Source organism: Struthio camelus, unplaced genomic scaffold (assembly GCF_040807025.1).
Source record: "Struthio camelus isolate bStrCam1 unplaced genomic scaffold, bStrCam1.hap1 HAP1_SCAFFOLD_87, whole genome shotgun sequence".
NCBI lineage: Eukaryota > Metazoa > Chordata > Aves > Struthioniformes > Struthionidae > Struthio > Struthio camelus.
In genome coordinates this window covers 231,594-250,550 of record NW_027182724.1, presented here as the reverse complement: position 1 = coordinate 250,550, position 18,957 = coordinate 231,594, and the positions used below count along the sequence as shown (strand labels likewise).

At 69.8% G+C, this 18,957-nt stretch overlaps 1 protein-coding gene across 1 annotated transcript in view; it reads right to left on the bottom strand.

The window, feature by feature from the left end:
• Positions 1-2,108: 2,108 nt before the first annotated feature.
• The window catches only part of NEURL4 (neuralized E3 ubiquitin protein ligase 4), a 30,823-nt gene continuing 13,974 nt past the window's right edge, over positions 2,109-18,957 (bottom strand). Inside the window, exons 14-29 of the mRNA XM_068929502.1 lie at positions 18,750-18,828; positions 17,836-18,005; positions 17,611-17,739; positions 15,401-15,546; positions 14,436-14,651; positions 13,072-13,170; positions 12,025-12,168; positions 11,301-11,459; positions 10,041-10,199; positions 7,979-8,158; positions 7,796-7,886; positions 7,134-7,241; positions 6,103-6,247; positions 4,429-4,541; positions 3,158-3,326; positions 2,109-2,461 (exon numbers count right to left, since the gene is read on the bottom strand). Coding sequence (XP_068785603.1) covers positions 2,257-2,461; positions 3,158-3,326; positions 4,429-4,541; positions 6,103-6,247; positions 7,134-7,241; positions 7,796-7,886; positions 7,979-8,158; positions 10,041-10,199; positions 11,301-11,459; positions 12,025-12,168; positions 13,072-13,170; positions 14,436-14,651; positions 15,401-15,546; positions 17,611-17,739; positions 17,836-18,005; positions 18,750-18,828 — 2,312 coding nt within the window. The 3' untranslated portion in view covers positions 2,109-2,256. The remainder of the gene's footprint in view (positions 2,462-3,157; positions 3,327-4,428; positions 4,542-6,102; positions 6,248-7,133; positions 7,242-7,795; positions 7,887-7,978; positions 8,159-10,040; positions 10,200-11,300; positions 11,460-12,024; positions 12,169-13,071; positions 13,171-14,435; positions 14,652-15,400; positions 15,547-17,610; positions 17,740-17,835; positions 18,006-18,749; positions 18,829-18,957) is intronic.

The window sequence follows — 18,957 nt, the reverse complement described above, 5'->3', positions numbered from 1 at the left end:
CTGGTAGCCCCCCCAGGGGTCTGCGGTAGCCCCAGGAGCCGGAGGGGGGTCCCTGGGGGGGGGAGCTAGTAGCCGGGGGGGGGCACTTGCCGCAGGGGTGTCCCTGGTGGCCATAGGGGGGTCTCCAGTAGCCACGGGGTCCCCAGGGGATCCCTGGTGGCCACGGGGGGGGTCTCCGGTAGCCACGGGGTCCCCAGGGGATCCCTGGTGGCCACGGGGGGGGTCTCCGGTAGCCACGGGGTCCCCAGGGGATCCCTGGTGGCCATGGGGGGGGGTCTCCGGTAGCCACGGGGTCCCCAGGGGATCCCTGGTGGCCATGGGGGGGGGGGTCTCCGGTAGCCACGGGATCCCCAGGGGATCCCTGGTGGCCATGGAGGGGTCTCCGGTAGCCACGGGGTCCCCAGGGGCTCCCTGGTGGCCACGGGGGGGGTCTCCGGTAGCCACGGGGTCCCCAGGGGATCCCTGGTGGCCATGGGGGGGGGGTCTCCAGTAGCCATGGGGTCCCCAGGGGCCACGGGGCCCCCTGGTAGCCACAGGAGGTGCTTGGTAGCCATGAGGGCTCCCTGGTAGCCCTGGGGTCCCCCAGTGGCCATGAGGGCCCCCCGGTAGCCACAGGAGGTGCTTGGTAGCCATGAGGGCTCCCTGGTAGCCCTGGGGTCCCCCAGGGGCCGCAGATGGCTCCCCAGGAGGTGCGGGAGGTCCTGGGGACCATGGTGGGTCCCTGGTGGCTACCACAGGAGGTTCTCAGTAGCCACAGACGGGACCCTGGTAGTCACAGGAGGCCTTGGCAGTTCGTGGGGGGTCCCCGGTGGCCAGACAAGGTCCCTGGTGGCCACAGGAGGTCCCCGGTGGCCCTAGGAGGTCCTCAGTGGCCACAGGAAGTGGCTGGTGGCCACGGGAGGTCCTTGGTGGCCCCAGGAGATCCCTGGTGGCTTCAGGAGGTCCCCAGCAGCTGTGGGAGGTCCTCGGTGGCCCCAGGAGGTCCTCAGTGGCCACGGGAGGTCCTTGGTGGCCCCAGGAGATCCTCGGTGGCCCTGGGAGGTCCCCAGCAGCTATGGGAGGTCCCTGGCGGCCATGGGAGGTCCTTGGCGGCCCCAGGAGGTCCCTGACAGCCCCAGGAGGTTCTCTGTGGCTCCAGGAGATCCTCGATGGCCCAGGAGGTCCTTGGCAGCCGCGGGAGGTCCCTGGTAGCCCCAGGAGGTCCTTGGTGGCCCCGGGAGGTCCCCGGCGGGTGTGGGAGGTGGCCGGCAGACGCAGGAGGTCCCCTGCGGCCACAGGAGGTCCTTGGTGGCCCCAAGAGGTTCTCGGTGGCCATGGGAGGTCCCTGGTGGCCCCAGGAGGTCCCCGGCAGCCCCAGAAGGTTCTCTGTGGCCATGAGACGTCCTCGGTGGCCCCGGGAGATCCTCGGTGGCCCCAGGAGGTTCTTGGTGGCCATGGGAAGTCCCTGGTGGCCCCAGGAGGTCCCCAGCAGCCCCAGAAGGTTCTCGGTGGCCATAGGAGGTCCTTGGTGGCTCCGGGAGATCTTCGGTGGCCCCAGGAGGTCCCCAGCAGCCCCAGGAGGTCCTTGGTGGCCATGGGAGGTCCTCGGTGGCTCCGGGAGATCCTCGGTGGCCCCAGGAGGTTCTCGGTGGCCATGGGAGGTCCCTGGTGGCTCCAGGAGGTCCCCAGCAGCCCCAGGAGGTTCTTGGTGGCCATGGGAGGTCCTCGGTGGCTCCGGGAGATCCTTGCTGGCCCCAGGAGGTTCTCGGTGGCCATGGGAAGTCCCTGGTGGCCCCAGGAAGTCCTTGGCAGCCCCAGGAGGTTCTTGGTGGCCATGGGAGGTCCCTGGTGGCTCCAGGAGGTCCCCAGCAGCCCCAGGAGGTCCCTGGTGGCCATGGGAGGTCCTCGGTGGCTCCGGGAGATCCTTGGTGGCCACAGGAGGTTCTCGGTGGCCATGGGAGGTCCCTGGTGGCCCCAGGAGGTCCCCGGCAGCCCCAGGAGGTTCTTGGTGGCCATGGGAGGTCCCTGGTGGCCCCAGGAGGTCCCCAGCAGCCCCAGGAGTTTCTCGGTGGCCATGGGAGGTCCCTGGTGGCCCCAGGAAGTCCTTGGCAGCCCCAGGAGGTTCTTGGTGGCCATGGGAGGTCCCTGGTGGCTCCAGGAGGTCCCCAGCAGCCCCAGGAGGTTCTTGGTGGCCATGGGAGGTCCTCGGTGGCTCCGGGAGATCCTCGGTGGCCCCGGGAGGTCCCCGGCGGCCATGGGAAGGGGCCGGCGGGCCGGTCAGTCGACGCGGACCAGGAGGCCGCAGAGCACGGTGGCGCCGGGCTCCTTGGTGACCCACTCGAGCTCGGCGGGGCTGAGGCGGGGGTCGAGGCCGTCGGGGGGCCGCAGCGAGGGCGGCCCCGGCCGGAAGGAGCCCGGCCGCACGCACACCTCGAAGGCCACCTGCGCCCCGTGCGGCCGCTGCGACCGCGGGTCCCGGAAGCTGCCGGGGGAGGGAGGGGAGGGCCTTAGCCACGCCCCCCAACAGGCCACGCCCCCTCCGGGCCACACCCCAATTGGGCCACACCCAATCTTCTCCTCCCCCCTCCTCCAGCAGCCTGGTTGCCTCCAGGAGACACCATTGAGCCTGCAGGTGGCTCCACCCACTCCAGGCCACGCCCCCTCTGGTCACGCCCTCATCAAGCCACGCCCCCTCCACCGACCACGCCCCCTCTGGTCCTTCTCCCCCCCCCCCAGCAGCCTGGCTGCCTCCAGGAGAAACCCTTGAGCCTCGAGGTGGCTCCGCCCCCTGCATTGGCCCCGCCCACTCTCAGACCACGCCCTCTATGGGCCACGCCCCCCATCAGCCACACCTCGTCTATCCCCCCCCCAGGCCTGGCTGCCCCTAGGGGGGAACCTCAGGGCTGAGCACTGGCCCCGCCCACCTGCTCATTTGCATAAGTCTGTCCCCACCCCTTTGAGCCACGCCCTCGGTTAAAGCCCCGCCCCTGGCCAAGCCCCGCCCACTCAAGCAGGCCCCGCCCCCCCAAGCCCTCTCCCACCCTCTCCTCCCAGGTCCCCCACCCCCACGAAAACCCCACCTGGCCAAAGCCCCGCCCCCTGCCCAAGCAGGCCCCGCCCCCTGCCCAGGCCCCTCCCCGACGAGGCCCCGCCCCCTGCCGAGGCCCCGCCCACGTACTGCACTTTGGTGGCGAAGGGCTCGAGGGCGGCGTAGCGCAGGGCGGGCGACAGCACCAGGCGGGGGGGCCCGGACGCCTGGGCCCCCGGTGGGCCGGGGGGGCCCCGCAGCGCCCCCCCCCCCGCCGCCGGCTCCCCCTTGGCCGGGCAGCTCAGGATGGAGGAGGAGCCTGGGAGAGGGGGGGCGGGGCGTGAGCCCGGACGCCTGGGCCCCTGCTGGGGGGACCCGGACACCTGGGCCCCCGCTGGGGAGGGGGAACCCGGACGCCTGGGCCCCTGCTGGGGGGACCCGGACACCTGGGCCCCCACTGGGGAGGGGGAACCCGGATGCCTGGGCCCCCACCGGGGAGGGGGTTATACCTGGGTGTGGTGGGGGGGGGTGCTGGGGTGATGTCGGTGTGCCCGGACGCCTGGGCCCCCACCGGGGTGGGGGTTGTGCCCAAGTGCAGGGTGGGGGTGCCCGGGGGGGGGTGGCGGGACGCCCGGACGCCTGGGCCCCCACCGGGGTGGGGATCATGCCTGGGTGCAGGGTGGTGCCGGGGGGGTGGCGGGACGCCCGGACGCCTGGGCCCCCACCGGGGTGGGGGTCATGCTCGGGTGTTGGGGGGGTGCCCGGGGCGGGTGGCGGGACGCCCGGACGCCTGGGCCCCCACCGGGGTGGGGGTCGTGCCCGGGTGTTGGGGGGGGTGTCAGGGTGGGTGTCGAGGCGCCCGGACGCCTGGGCCCCCACCAGGGTGGGGGTCATGCCCGGGTGTTGGGGGGGTGCCCGAGGGGGGTGGCGGGACGCCCGGACGCCTGGGCCCCCACCGGGGTGGGGATCATGCCTGGGTGCAGGGTGGTGCCGGGAGGGTGGCGGGACGCCCGGACGCCTGGGCCCCCACCGGGGTGGGGGTCGTGCCCGGGTGTTGGGGGGGGGAGTGTCAGGGTGGGTGTCGAGGCACCCGGACGCCTGGGCCCCCACCGGGGTGGGGATCATGCCTGGGTGCAGGGTGGTGCCGGGGGGGTGGCGGGATGCCCGGACGCCTGGGCCCCCACCAGGGTGGGGGTCGTGCCCGGGTGTTGGGGGGGGGAGTGTCAGGGTGGGTGTCGAGGCACCCGGACGCCTGGGCCCCCACCAGGGTGGGGGTCATGCCTGGGTGTTGGGGGGGTGCCCGAGGGGGGTGGCGGGACGCCCGGACGCCTGGGCCCCCACCGGGGTGGGGGTCGTGCCCGGGTGTTGGGGGGGGGTGCCAGGAGGGGGTGTCGAGGCGCCCGGACGCCTGGGCCCCCTACCCGGGACGAGTTCGCCCTGGTCGAGGGTGCGGCGCACGGCGCCGGCGCTGGTGCCATGATACGCCACCGGCCACTTCCGCCACGCGCCGCCCGTCTCCAGCCGCGGCCTCGTCCTGCGGGGAGGGGGGGGGGTCAGGGCCGGGACCCCCCCCCCAAATCCCACCTGAGAGACCCCCCCCAAATCCCACTCAGGGACCCCAAAATCTCCCCCCCTCCCACCCCGATATCCCAAATCTCTCCCCGCTCCGGGATGCCCAGTCCCACCTGGGGCACCTGGATCTCCCCCCTCCCCAGGACGTCCGGGACCCCCCACCCCCACCCCAGCACCCCCAAAATCCCCCCCCCGGGGGACCCCAACATCTCCTGGGTCCCCCCCAAAGATCCCAAAATTCCCCTCGGATCCCCAAAGTCCCAGCTGGGGTCTCCTCGACCCCCCCCAAACGCTGCTGGAGGCCGCCCAAAACCCCCTAGAGCCCCTCAAGCTCCTCCTGAGCCCCTCAAGGACCCCAGACCCCTTCTGGAACCCCCCTCAAAGCCCTCTTGAAGCCCCCCCAATCTCCCCCAGGGCCCCACAAGGACCCCCAAGCCCATCCTGGAGACCCCTAGGGACCCCAAAGCCTTCCAAAAGCCCCCCGCCCCCCCAAAGCCCTCCTGGAGCTTCTCAAGGATGCCAAAGCCCACTTGGAGCGCCCCAAAGCCCTCCTGGAGACCCCCAAACCCTCCTGGAGACCCCTAGGGACCCTCAACCCCTCCCAGAGCCCCATAAAGACTCCTAACCTCTCCCAGAGCCCCCCCAAACCTTTTCTGGTGATCCTAAAGCCCACTTGGAGCCCCCCAAGGACCCCAAAGCCCTCCAGGAGACCCCCAAGGACCCCTAAACCCTCCTGGAGGGCTTTGGAGGGCTCCAGGAGACCCCAAAGACCCCCCTGGAGCCCTACAAAACCCTCCAGGACACCCCCAAGGACCCCCAAACCCTCCTGGAGCCCTCCAAAGCCCTCCAGGAGACCCCAAAGACCCCCCTGGAGCCCTCCTCAGAGCCCTCCAGGAGACCCCCAAGGACCCCCAAACTCTCCTGGAGCCCTCCAAAGACCTCCAAGAGACCCCAAAAAAAAACCCTGGAGCCCTCCAAAGTCCTCCTGGAGACCCCCAAGGACCCCAAAGCCCTCCAGGAGACCCCCAAGGACCCCTAAACCCTCCTGGAGGGCTTTGGAGGGCTCCAGGAGACCCCAAAGACCCCCCTGGAGCCCTACAAAACCCTCCAGGACACCCCCAAGGACCCCCAAACCCTCCTGGAGCCCTCCAAAGCCCTCCAGGAGACCCCAAAGACCCCCCTGGAGCCCTCCAAAGCCCTCCAGGAGACCCCCAAGGACCCCCAAACTCTCCTGGAGCCCTCCAAAGACCTCCAAGAGACCCCAAAGACCCCCCTGGAGCCCTCCAAAGCCCTCCAGGAGACCCCCAAGGACCCTCAAACCCTCCTGGAGCCCTCCAAAGACCTCCAGGAGACCCCAAAGACCCCCCTGGAGTCCTCCAAAGTCCTCCAGGAGACCCCCAAGGACCCCCAAACCCTCCTGGAGCCCTCCAAAGCCCTCCAAGAGACCCCAAAGACCCCCCTCAGAGCCCTCCAAAGCCCTCCCTGGAGCCCCCCAAGAGCCTGGGCGGCGCCCCCCGGCCCACCGGAGGCTGAAGCGGCACCAGCCGACGGGCTGGGGGCCGTCGCGCGGCGCCTCGGCGCGCCGGAAGGCGCCTTCGTCGCCCCGCAGCTTGTGGCAGGACTCGCAGAAGCAGAGGCTGCGCTTGGGCTCCGGCGCGAAGTACTCGTCTGCCGCGGCCGTCAGCGTCCGGGGGGCCCAGGCGTCCGGGTGCTCCCCTCCCCAGCCCCCATCCTGGGGACCCAGGTGGCCGGGTGCCCCCCCCTTTCCTCTGTCCCCCAGGGACCCAGGTGGCCGGGGTGCTCCTACCCTCAATTCTGGGACCCAGGTGTCCGGGGGGGGCCCTCCCACCCCGAGGGACCCAGGCGTCCGGGCGCCCCCCATCCCGAGGGACTCAGGCGTCCGGGCACCCCCCACCCTGAGGGACCCAGGTGTCCGGGTGCCCCCCACCCCTGCCCTGAGGGACCCAGGCATCCAGGCACCCCCCACTCCAAGGGACCCAGGCATCCGGGCACCCCCCTTCCCTCCATCCCCCAGGGACCCAGGCGTCCGGGTGCCTCCCACCCCATTCCCCAGGGACCCAGGCGTCCGGGCACCCCCCTTCACTCCATCCCCCAGGGACCCAGGCGTCCGGGTGCCCCCCACCCCGTTCCCCAGGGACCCAGGCGTCCGGGCATCCCCCCCCACAAGGGACCCAGGCGTCCGGGCACCCCCCTTCACTCCATCCCCCAGGGACCCAGGCGTCCGGGTGCCCCCCACCCCTGCACCGAGGGACCCAGGCATCCAGGCACCCCCCACCCCGAGGGACCCAGGCGTCCGGGCACCCCCCTTCCCTCCCTCCCCCAGGGACCCAGGCGTCCGGGTGCCCCCCACCCCCGTCCTGAGGGACCCAGGCATCCAGGCACCCCCCACCCCGAGGGACCCAGGCGTCCGGGCACCCCCCTTCCCTCCATCTCCCAGGGACCCAGGCATCCGGGTGCCCCCCACCCCTGCACCGAGGGACCCAGGCATCCGGGTGCCCCCCACCCCGAGGGGCCCAGGCGTCCGGGCGCGCACCGGGCAGCAGCAGCAGGTCCTTGAAGCGGGCGCACAGGGCCTGGTACTCGCAGGGCTTGAGGGGGGCCGCGTCCAGCGGGGGGGCCCAGCACACGCTCTCCTTGATCCCTGAGGGGGGTGGAGTCAGATAGGCCACACCCACAAGGGGGGTGGGGCATCAACTGGCCACACCCCCCCATCCAGCTGGGTTCCATTGCAGGTGGGTGGATGGGGGGAGATGGGGGCACTGGGATCCTCCCCAACCAAGATGCCACCAACAGGCTCCCGGGAGCCCCCCAGCCCCATAGATTTGGGGGTCCCGGGGTCCTTCAGCCCCACGGATTTGGGAGGGGGCACCAGGAGCCCCCCAGCCCCATGGATTTGGGGGTCCCGGGGTCCTTCAGCCCCATGGATTTGGGGGGCACCAGGAGCCCCCCAGCCCTATGGATTTGGGTATCATGGGACCCCTCAGCCTCAAGGATTTGGGGGTCACTGGACCCCCCCCAAGATGGCCCCAGCCCCACAGATTGGGGATCACCCAACCCCACGGATTTGGGGACCACAGGATCTCTGCAGCCTCAACGATTTGGGGGTCACTGGACCCCCCCCAAGACGCCCCCAGCCCCCCAGATTTTGGGGGACACCCTGACCCCCCATCCCCTCCCCACCCCGCCACCACTCACCGTCCACCACGTCAGCCTTCTCCACGTCCCCCCGGGCGCGGGGGTCCCCGCCGCCCCCGGCGGGCGCCGCCGGCTCCGTCACGATCGTCACCTGCGGCGGCGGCAGGGTGACAAGGAAACGGGCTCAGGCCGGACGCCTGGGTCCCCGGCGGGTGGCGGCACCCGGACGCCTGGGTCCCCTACCTGCTCGCACTGGCCGTAGAGGTCGAGGAGGACGTAGCAGGGCGCCGGGATGTCCCCCGCGGCCACCCCCTGGTCCAGCCCGTTGACGAAGAGGTGGAGACAGGCGCCGGCGTCCACCAGCAGCCCCAGCACCGTCCCCGCCGGCACCGTGTCCAGGTTGGGGCCGTAGTTCTCGCAGATCTGGGGACGGGGACGCGGTGGCCTCAGCGGGGAAGGCGTCTGGGGGACGTGGGAACCCCCTGGGGGACACCCGCCGGGAGTAGAGCGACCCCCAAGGGACGTGGGGAGCTCTCTGGGGACATCCCTGGGAGATGGGGACACCCAAAGGACACAGGCGCCCCCCTGGGGACTTCCCTGAGATGTGGGGACAAGCCTGGAGACGTGAGGACACCCTTGGGGACATCCCTGGGAGGCGGGGACAACCCTGCAGACGTGAGGACACCCTTGGGGACGTCCCCGGGAGGTGGAGACAACCCTGCAGACATGAGAACGCCCTTGGGGACGTCCCCAGGAGATAGTGACAACCCTGCAGACGTGAGGACACCCGTGGGGACGTCCCTGGGAGCTAGGGACAACCCTGCAGACGTGAGGACACCCTTTGGGGACGTCCCCGGGAGCTGGGGATAACCCTGCAGACGTGAGGACACCCTTGGGGACAACCCTGGAGATATAAGGGTGCTCTTGGGGACGTCCCCAAGAAATGAGGACAACCTTGGAGATATGAGAACACCCCTTGGGGACATCTCTGGGAGATGGGGACCACTGTGGGGACAAGGGGACAGCCCTGAGGACACCCAAGGGACACAGGGACCCCCCCAGGGACATTCCCAGGAGGTAGGGACCCTACTGGGGACTTGGGGATCCCCCCTGGGGATGTCCTGGAGCTATGGGGACAGCCCTGGGGACATGTCGGGGATGTGGGGACACCACCGAGGACAACTCCAGGACATAGGGGCCACCCTGGGGATGTCCTGGGGACATGGGGACACCCCTGGGGACATGTCGGGGATGTGGGGACACCACTGGGACACCTTCAGGGCCACCCTAGGGACGTCCTGGAGATATGGGGACACCCCTGGGGACATGTTGGGGATGTGGGGTGTGTTTGGGGGTCCCAGAGGGTGTGTTTGGGGGTTGTGTTTGAGGGTCCCAGGGAGTGTGTTAGGGGGTGCGTCCGGGGGTCCCGGGGGGGTGTCTGGTGGCGTGTCCAGGGGTGCCGAGGGGTGTATCCGAGGGTCCCAGAGGTGCGTCCGGGGGTGCATCTGGGGGTGTATCCGAGGGTGTATCTGGGGGTCCCAGGGGTACATCTAGGGATGTTTCTGGGGGTCCCGGGGGTGCATCTGGGGGTGTATCCAGGGGTGTATCCGAGGGTGTGTGCGAGGGTCCCGGGGGGTGCGTCTGGGGGTGTATCCAGGGGTGTATCCGAGGGTGTGTGCGAGGGTCCCGGGGGGTGCGTCTGGGGGTGTATCCAGGGGTGTATCCGAGGGTGTGTGCGAGGGTCCCGGGGGGTGCGTCTGGGGGTGTATCCAGGGGTGTATCCGAGGGTGTGTGCGAGGGTCCCGGGGGGTGCGTCTGGGGGTGTATCCAGGGGTGTATCCGAGGGTGTGTGCGAGGGTCCCGGGGGGTGCGTCTGGGGGTGTATCCAGGGGTGTATCCGAGGGTGTGTGCGAGGGTCCCGGGGGGTGCGTCTGGGGGTGTATCCAGGGGTGTATCCGAGGGTGTGTGCGAGGGTCCCGGGGGGTGCGTCTGGGGGTGTATCCAGGGGTGTATCCGAGGGTGTGTGCGAGGGTCCCGGGGGGTGCGTCTGGGGGTGTATCCAGGGGTGTATCCGAGGGTGTGTGCGAGGGTCCCGGGGGGTGCATCTGGGGGTGTATCCAGGGGTGTATCCGAGGGTGTGTGCGAGGGTCCTGGGGGGTGCATCTGGGGGTGTATCCAGGGGTGTATCCGAGGGTCCCGGGGGTGTATCTGGATGGTTCCCACGGTTGCATCCGGGGGCCCCGGGGCGTGCGTCCGGGCGTCTCAGCGGGTCGGGGTGTGCGTCCGGCTGTGCGGCCGGGGGTACCTTGACGGCGTTGTGGAAGACGGCGCGGCGCTGCAGCAGCCAGGCGGAGCGCTTGAGGGCGGCGGCGGTGGCGGGGAAGGGCAGGCGCTCGGGGGCCGCCCCGGTGACGCCCAGCGCCAGCGAGGAGCTCCACTGCGGGTTCAGGAAGTCGATGTGCACCTGCGGGGGGAAGGCGCTGACGTCACCGTGATGTCACCGCCCCGGGTGACGTCACCCGCGGGCCCCCCCCGCCCCGGCCGCCGCGTTCGGGGGCCGCCCCGGTGACGCCCAGCGCCAGCGAGGAGCTCCGCGGCGGGTACAGGAAGTCGATGTGCACCTGCTGGGGGCGGGGGGGGGGCGCGGTGACGTCACCGTGATGTCACCGCAGCTCAGGGCCCAGCTGGGCACGTGGGATGTCACCGTGACCGCGTGACATCACCCAGCTGCAGCAGAGGGCCCAGCCGGGCGTACGTGATGTCATGGTGACCGCGTGATGTCACCCAGCTGCAGCAGAGGGCCCAGGAGAGAGCATGTGATGTCACCAGGACCCCGTGACATCACTCAGCTGCAGCACCAGGCCCAGCCAGGTGTGGGTGATGTCACCACAACCCTGTGACATCACCCAGGTGCAGCAGAGAGCCCAGCTGGGCGGGTGTGATGTCAACAGCACCTCACAACGTCACCCAGCCACAGCGCAAGGCCCAGCCGGGCATGTGTGATGTCAGCAGGATCCTGTGACATCATCCAAGTGTAGCACAGGGCCCAGCCGGGCGTGTGTGACGTCACCAGGACCCCGTGACGTCACCCAGCTGCAACGCATGGCCCAGCCAGGCGCGTGTCATGTCACCAGGACCCCGTGACATCACCGAGATGTAGCACAAGGCCCAGCCGGACGCGTGTGATGTCACCGGGACCCCGTGATGTCATCCAGTCGCTGCGCAAGGCCCAGCCGGGCACGTGTGATGTCACCGGGACCCTGTGACGTCAGCCAACTGCAGCACAAGGCCCAGCCGGGTGCATGTGATGTCACTAGGACCCTGTGACATCACCCAATTGCAGCACAGGGCCCAGCCGGGCACGTGTGATGTCACCGGGACCCCGTGACGTCACCCAGACGCAACACAGGGCCCAGCCGGGCGCGTGTCATGTCACCAGGACCCCATGACATCACCCAGCTGCAGCTCCAGGCCCAGCGGGGCGCGTGTGATGTCACCGGGACCCCGTGACGTCACCCAGGCGCCGCGCAGAGCCCAGCCGGGTGACGCCGCGGGGCGACGGTACCTGGAAGAGGTGGCCGGGGGGCAGGGGCTGCCCCACCACCACGATGCCCTGGTTGTAGCTGGCGACGCGGGTGGCCGTCAGGTTGCCGTTGGAGAGCAGGATGTTCTTGCCGTGGGTCTCCAGGAAGGTCATCGGGGCCGGGGCCGGCGGCCGTTCGCTCTGCGGGGGACACGGGGGTCAGGGCTGCCCCACGGCGGGGTCTGGGTTGCCCCAGGGGGCCTTTGGGGGCTGCCCCACACCTCTTCCTGCCCCACGGTAGGGTCTGGACTGCCCCAGGGGGGCTTCGGGGGCTGCCCCACGCCTCTTCCTGCCCCACGGTGGGGTCTGGACTGCCCCAGGGGGGCTTCGGGGGCTGCCCCACACCTCTTCCTGCCCCATGGCGGGGTCTGGACTGCCCCAGGGGGGCTTCGGGGGCTGCCCCACGCCTCCCCCTGCCCCACAGCAGGGTCCAGGCTGCCCCAGAGGGCTTCAGGGGCTGCCCCACGCCTCCCCCTGCCCCATGGCGGGGTCCTGGCTGCCCCAGGGGGGGCTTCAGGGGCTGCCCCACGCCTCCCCCTGCCCCATGGCGGGGTCCTGGCTGCCCCAAGGGGGGCTTCGGGGGCTGCCCTCCACCTCCTCCCACCCCACGGCCCTACCGGAGGGGGCTCCGGCTGTGCCCCCCACCTCCGCCCGCCCCACGGCCCCACCGGGGGGGCTTTGGGGGCCGCCCCCCCGCCCCACTCACGGGCGCCTCGTCCTCGCCGTCGCTGCCGGAGGCCGAGGCGGAGGCGGAGGGGGCCGGGGGGCCGGGCAGCTCCCCCCCCACCGCCGCGCTGACCACCGAGACGGCCGTCACCCGCCCGTACAGGTCCAGCGCCACGAAGGTGTTCTGTGTTGGGGGGGGGCTGTTTCAGCCTGTGCCCCGCCCCCGGCCCCGCCCCCGGCCTGTGACATCACCCCCCCGAACCCCGCCCCCCCCCCCGGCTGTGACATCACCCTGAGTCCCATCACTGGGGTCTGCCCCTGGGCCGGGACGTCAGCCCCAGGCCCCGCCCCCGAGCGGTGATGTCACCCCCGGACCCCGCCCCCAAGCCGTGGCCTCAACCCGGGCCCCGCCCCCTGGGCCCCGCCCCCGAGCCATGACCTCACCCCAGGCCCCACCCCTGTACCGTGACCTCACCCCAGGCCCTGTCCCCTGGGCCCCGCCCCCAAGCTGTCACCTCACCCCAGGCCCCACCCCCGAGCCGTGGCCTCACCTCAGGCCCCGCCCCCCAGGCCTCGAGTCATGACATCACCCCTGGGCCCCGCCTCTGAGCCCCAAGTCCCGCCCCCAAGCCCAACCCCAGGCCCATGACCTCACCCTGAGCCCCGCCCCCTCAAGACCCCACCCCCAGATCCATGATGTCACACCAAGCCCCGCCCTCAGGCTCATGACATCACCCTGAGCCCCGCCCCCAGGGCCCCCCCCCCACATCCCACCCCTAGATCCGTGAGGTCACTCTGAGCCCCCACCCCTGGGCCCCACCCCCAGGCCCATGACATCACCCCAAGCTCCACCCCCAGGGCCCCTGCCCCACCCTGGGGCCCATGATGTCACCCTGAGCCCTGCCCCTGGGCACCATGACATCACCCCAAGCCCCACCTCCAGGCCCAGGACATCACCCCAAGCTCCACCCCCCAGGACCGACCCCTGGGGCCCGCCCCCCGGGATGCGTGAGGTCACGGAGGTGGGTGACATCACCAGCAGGCCCCTCCCCTAGCGGCTACGAGGTGGCGCCGCCCCAGGCCCCACCTTGGCCACGCCGGTGGCAGCAGGTCCCATGTCCTCGCCGTCCACCAGGATGTGCATCGAGTCGTCGGCGCAGCGCTTCACCCCCACCCGGTTGCCCACCTGCGGGCAGGCGGCTCACCGGGGTGCCCCCAACCCCCCGGACCTCCCACCCACCGCCCAGAGACCCCCACCGCCCCCCAAGAGCACCCGCGAACTCCCTCAACCCCACTGAAGAACCTCCAGGACCACCTAGGAGCACCCTGACCCTCTGGGAGCTCCCTCAACTCCACCAAGGGACCTCCAGGACCCCCCAGGAGCACCTGGACCCCCTAGGAGCTCCCTGAAGTCCACCAAGAGACCTCCAAGACCACCCAGGAGCTCCCTCAACCCCATCAAGGGACCTCAAGCACCACCCAGAAGCACCCTGACCCCCTAGGAGCACCCTCAACCCCACCAAGGGACCTCCAAGACCACTCCAGGGAGCACCCTGACCCCCTGGGAGCTTCCTCAACTCCACCAAGGGACCTCCAGGACCACCCAGGAGCACCTGGACCCCCTGGGAGCTCCCTCAATCCCCCCCAGGGATCTCCAAGACCACCCAGGAAGCAACTTGACCTGCCAGGGCCTCCCACCAGCCACCCAGAGACCCCCACCACCCCCCAGGAGCACCTGAGAGCTCCTTCAACCCCACCAAGGGACCTCCAAGACCACCCAGGAGCACCCTGATCCCCTGGGAACACCCTCCACCCTTCCAAGGGACCTCCAAGACCACCTCAGGGAGAACCTGGACCCCCTGGGAGCTCCCTCAACCCCACCAAAGGACCTCCAAGACCACCCAGGAGCACCCTGACCCCCAAGGAGCCCCTTGAGCCTCGCCAGGGACCCTCAAGACCAATCATGGCACATTTCGACCCCCCTGATGACCAGCTAGACTCCCCCCAGGAGCTCCTTGAGCCCCCAGGTGGACCCCAACACCACCCCAGGGAGCACCTGGACCCTCTCAAGGACCTCCAGAACCCCTCCAGAAGCCCCCGGATCCCCCACACAGACCTCAACACCACGCCAAGGAGCATCTTGACCCCCCCCCCCAGGACCTCCAGGACCCCTCTAGGAGCTCCCAGACCCCCCAGGCAAACCCCAACACCACCCCAGGGAGTACCTTGACCCTCTCAAGGACCTCCAGGACCCCTCCAGAAGCTCCCAGACCCCTCAGGTGAAGCCCAACACCACCCCAGGGAGTACCTTGACCCCCCTCAAGGACCTCCAGGACCCCTCCAGGAGCTCCCTGACCCCTCAGATGAACCCCAACACCACCCCAGCACCCGCGAAACGCCTGGGGCACCCCTGAAACGCCTGGGGCACCCGGCACGCTGCCCCCGACTCACGGCGAGGCGGTCGAGGGAGACGCCGTAGTTGTGGCGGGCGAGGGTCCCGTTGCGGCGCACCTCGGCGCCCGCCACCACCCAGGTGGGCCGGGCGGGCAGGTCGAGGAGGGAGGCGGGCAGGGCCGGGGGGCCGGGGGGGCCCTGCCCCGGCGGCAGCGCCGTCAGCCCCAGGCGCACCGAGCCCGCCCAGCGCTCGTCCAGCGCCTCGATCCGCACCTGGGCGCCCAAGGGTTAAAGGGGGAGGTGGGGCTGAGATAGGGGGTGGGGCTACAGCCCCGGCCACGCCCACCCCACCCCCACCCACTGCCCACACACTGAGTTGCAGCAGGGCACCGAGGGGTTAAATTGGGGAGGTGGGGCTTAGTGAGGGGTGGGGCTTAGTGAGGGGTGGGGCAGAAGCAGGAGGTGGGGCTCATCTGGGAGGGCGGGGCTCCAATTTGGCTCCTCCCACCCCCAGCACCATCTGGGCACCAAGGGGTTAAATCAGGGGGTGGGGCCAAACCAAGGGGTGGGGTTGAGATGGGGCAGGGCTAAATCAGGCCCCTCCCACCCCAAGGGCACTTGGGTTAAATCAGGGGCGGGGCTTTAGCAAAGGGGTGGGGCTTAAGCAGGGGGCGGGGCTACACCCAGCCCCTCCCATCCCAAGGGCACACATGATCTCCACCTGGGGAGGGAGAGCAGGGATTGGATAGGGGCAGGGCTTAAATGGTGTGGGCGGGGTTTCCAGAGCCCAGCCTGCTGCTGGAGGTGTGGCTTGCACTCCATGTTGCCACACCCACTTTGGGGGCGTGGCTTCATCTAGCCCCACCCACAGTGGAGCACACGGCATCCCCTTAGGGGAGAGCACAGCCCTGCTGGGCTAACCCGTCCCCCAATCGAGGGGGGCGTGTCCTCCCACTAGCCACACCCCCAGGGGGCGTGTCCCCCCATGGCCCCACCCCCCCGAGGAGGGGGCGTGCCCCCACCTCGAAGACCTCGTCAGGGCGCAGCTCCTTGCGGCTGAAGACGAGGCCGTGGCAGTAGCCGGCCACGCGCACGGCCCGGCAGCCCTCCGCCTCCAAGGCCACGTTCTGGCCGCAGCTGGCGTGGAAGCGGTGCGCCACGCCGGGCACTGGGCGGGGGGACACGGTGACGCCGGGTGACGCCACCCCCAGCTTCCCCCCAGCTCGATTTTCTCCTCCCGACCTTGATAGGAGCCGCTCCGGGGCACCCCGTCCCCGTTGCACCCTGCTCCGGGGCACCCTGTCACCCCAAACCTGCCCCGTCCCCATTGCACCCTGCTCTGGAGCACCTTGTCACCCAAGCCCACTCTGTCCCCATTGAACCCTGTCACCCAAACCCACCCCGTTCCCATTGCACCCTGCTCTGGAGCACCTTGTCACCCAAGCCCACTCTGTCCCCATTGAACCCTGTCGCCCAAACCCACCCCGTCCCCATTGCACCCTACTCTAGAGCACCTTGTCACCCAAGCCCACTCTGTCCCCATTGAACCCTGTCACCCTAAACCCACCCCGTCCCCATTGCACCCTACTCTGGAGCACCTTGTCACCCAAGCCCACTCTGTCCCCATTGAACCCTGTCGCCCAAACCCACCCCGTCCCCATTGCACCCTACTCTGGAGCACCTTGTCACCCAAGCCCACTCTGTCCCCATTGAACCCTGTCGCCCAAACCCACCCCGTCCCCATTGCACCCTGCTCTGGAGCACCTTGTCACCCAAGCCCACTCTGTCCCCATTGAACCCTGTCACCCCAAACCCACCCCGTCCCCATTGCACCCTACTCTAGAGCACCTTGTCACCCAAGCCCACTCTGTCCCCATTGAACCCTGTCGCCCAAACCCACCCCGTCCCCATTGCACCCTACTCTGGAGCACCTTGTCACCCAAGCCCACTCTGTCCCCATTGAACCCTGTCGCCCAAACCCACCCCATCCCCATTGCACCCTACTCTGGAGCACCTTGTCACCCAAGCCCACTCTGTCCCCATTGAACCCTGTCACCCTAAACCCACCCCGTCCCCATTGCACCCTACTCTGGAGCACCTTGTCACCCAAGCCCACTCTGTCCCCATTGAACCCTGTCGCCCAAACCCACCCCGTCCCCATTGCACCCTGCTCTGGAGCACCTTGTCACCCAAGCCCACTCTGTCCCCATTGAACCCTGTCGCCCAAACCCACCCCGTTCCCATTGCACCCTGCTCTGGAGCACCTTGTCACCCAAGCCCACTCTGTCCCCATTGAACCCTGTCGCCCAAACCCACCCCGTTCCCATTGCACCCTACTCTGGAGCACCTTGTCACCCAAGCCCACTCTGTCCCCATTGAACCCTGTCGCCCAAACCCACCCCGTCCCCATTGCACCCTGCTCTGGAGCACCTTGTCACCCAAGCCCACTCTGTCCCCATTGAACCCTGTCACCCCAAACCTGCCCCGTCCCCATTGCACCCTGCTCTGGAGCACCTTGTCACCCAAGCCCACTCTGTCCCCATTGAACCCTGCCACCCAAATTGACCCTGTCCCCATTGCACCCTGCTCTAGGGCACCCTGTCATCCCAAACCCACCCCGTCCTCATTGCACTCTGTCACCCAAACCCACCCCGTCCCCACTGCACCCTGCTCTACAGCACCCTGTCACCCAAACCCACCCTGTTCCCATTGCACCCCACTCTAGGGCACCTCATCACCCAAACCCACCCCGTTCTGGACCACCCTGTCACCCAAACCCACCCTGTTCCCATTGCACCTCGCTCTAAGGCACCCCGTCACCCCAAACCTACCCCGTCCCCATTGCACCCTGCTTCGGGGCACCCCATCACCCCAAACCCACCCCGTTCCCATTGCACCCTGCTCTAAGGCACCCTGTCACCCACATCCACCACCTTCCCATTACACCCTACTCTAGGGCACCTCGTCACCCAAACCCACCCCGTCCCCATTGCACCCTGTCACCCAAACCCACCCTGTTCCCCATCGCACCCCGCTCCGGGTCACCCCGTCACCCAAACCCACCCCATCCCCATCGCACCCCGCTCCGGGTCACCCCGTCACCCAAACCCACCCCGTCCCCATCGCACCCTGTCACCCAAACCCACCCCCATCCCACCTCGCTCCAGGTCACCTTGTCACCCAAACCCACCCCGTTGCCCTTGCCCCCCATCCCCACCACCACCGCCCTCACCCGGCGAGTGCAGGGGGAAGGACTTCTCGGTGGCGTTGCTGGTGGAGAGGCTGTTGTCCACGGGGCCGGTGGCGCCCGTGATGGACACCTGCACGCACTGCCCGTACAGGTCCACCACGGCGTAGACCTCTGCGGGGGACGGGGCGGCGGCAGCGTTGAGGGTGGCAGCGGGTGTCCCCACGTCCCCGACTCCCCCCACCCCGCCCCGCGGCGGGTCACCCTTGCCTGGCGGGAGGCCGGAACAGGCGACACCTTGGTCGGCGCCGTTGATGAAGTAGCGCAGGTCGCCCTTGGCCGTGCGCATCATGCCGATGCGCGAGCCCGTGCCCAGCGAGTCCAGGTCGCAGCCGTAGTTGTTGCGCATGGTGTTGCCGTCCTGCATGATGGCCGTGCCGCTGCGGCGGGGGGACGCGGCGTGAGACGGGGACGCGGCGTGACGCCGCCGTAACCCCCCACCACCACCCCAACGCCGGCCAAGGGCGGACGCAGCCCCGCGGCGACAAAGGTGGTGTTACGGCAACGGGTGTGAGCTCTCGGGGACAGACGGGGTGCCTCGGGGACGGACGTCACCCTTCGGGGGTCGGATGCGGCCCGCTGGGGACAGATGCGACCGCCCTCCAGGGACGGATACGTCCCCTTGGGGACAGACGTGACCCCTTGGGGCTGGATACGGTGCCTCGGGGACAGACGGGGTCCCTCGGGGGTCGGATGCGGCCCGCTGGGGACAGATGCGACCACCCTCCAGGGACGGATGTGTCCCCTTGGGGGTGGACGTGACCCCTTGGGGTCGGATACAATGGCTTGGGGACGGACGGGGTCTCACGGGGCCTTGAGGACAAACGTGACCCCCTCAGGGACAGATGTGACCCTTCGGGGTCAGATGCAGCCTGTTGGGGACAAGTGTGACCCCCCTTGGGAGCAGACATGTCCCCTTGGGGACAGACCTGACCCCTCGGGGTTGGATCCAGCCCCCTGGGGTCAGACACGGCCCCTCGGGGACAGCCATGGCCCTGTGGACACCCGCAGCGACCGTGGGGACCAGATGTGGCCTCTCACGGGACCTTGGGGACAAAAGCAACTCCTCGGGGACAGACGCAGCCCCTCAGGGGACCTTGGGGACAGTCGTGGCCCTCTCTCACCTCAGCATCCAGGTGTCGTAGTCGATGTCTGTCATGGTGTTGGGGAACTCCAGGTCCTCCGGGCGGATGGCGGTGACACCTGTGGGGACAGTGGCACTGGCAGGGGACATGGGGACACCCCAGAGTCCCGCTCCGGGTTTGGGGGGTGGGAACGACGCCAGAGAGGACGCGGGGGGACGGTGTCCTCCCTTGCCTCGAAAGGGCTGGC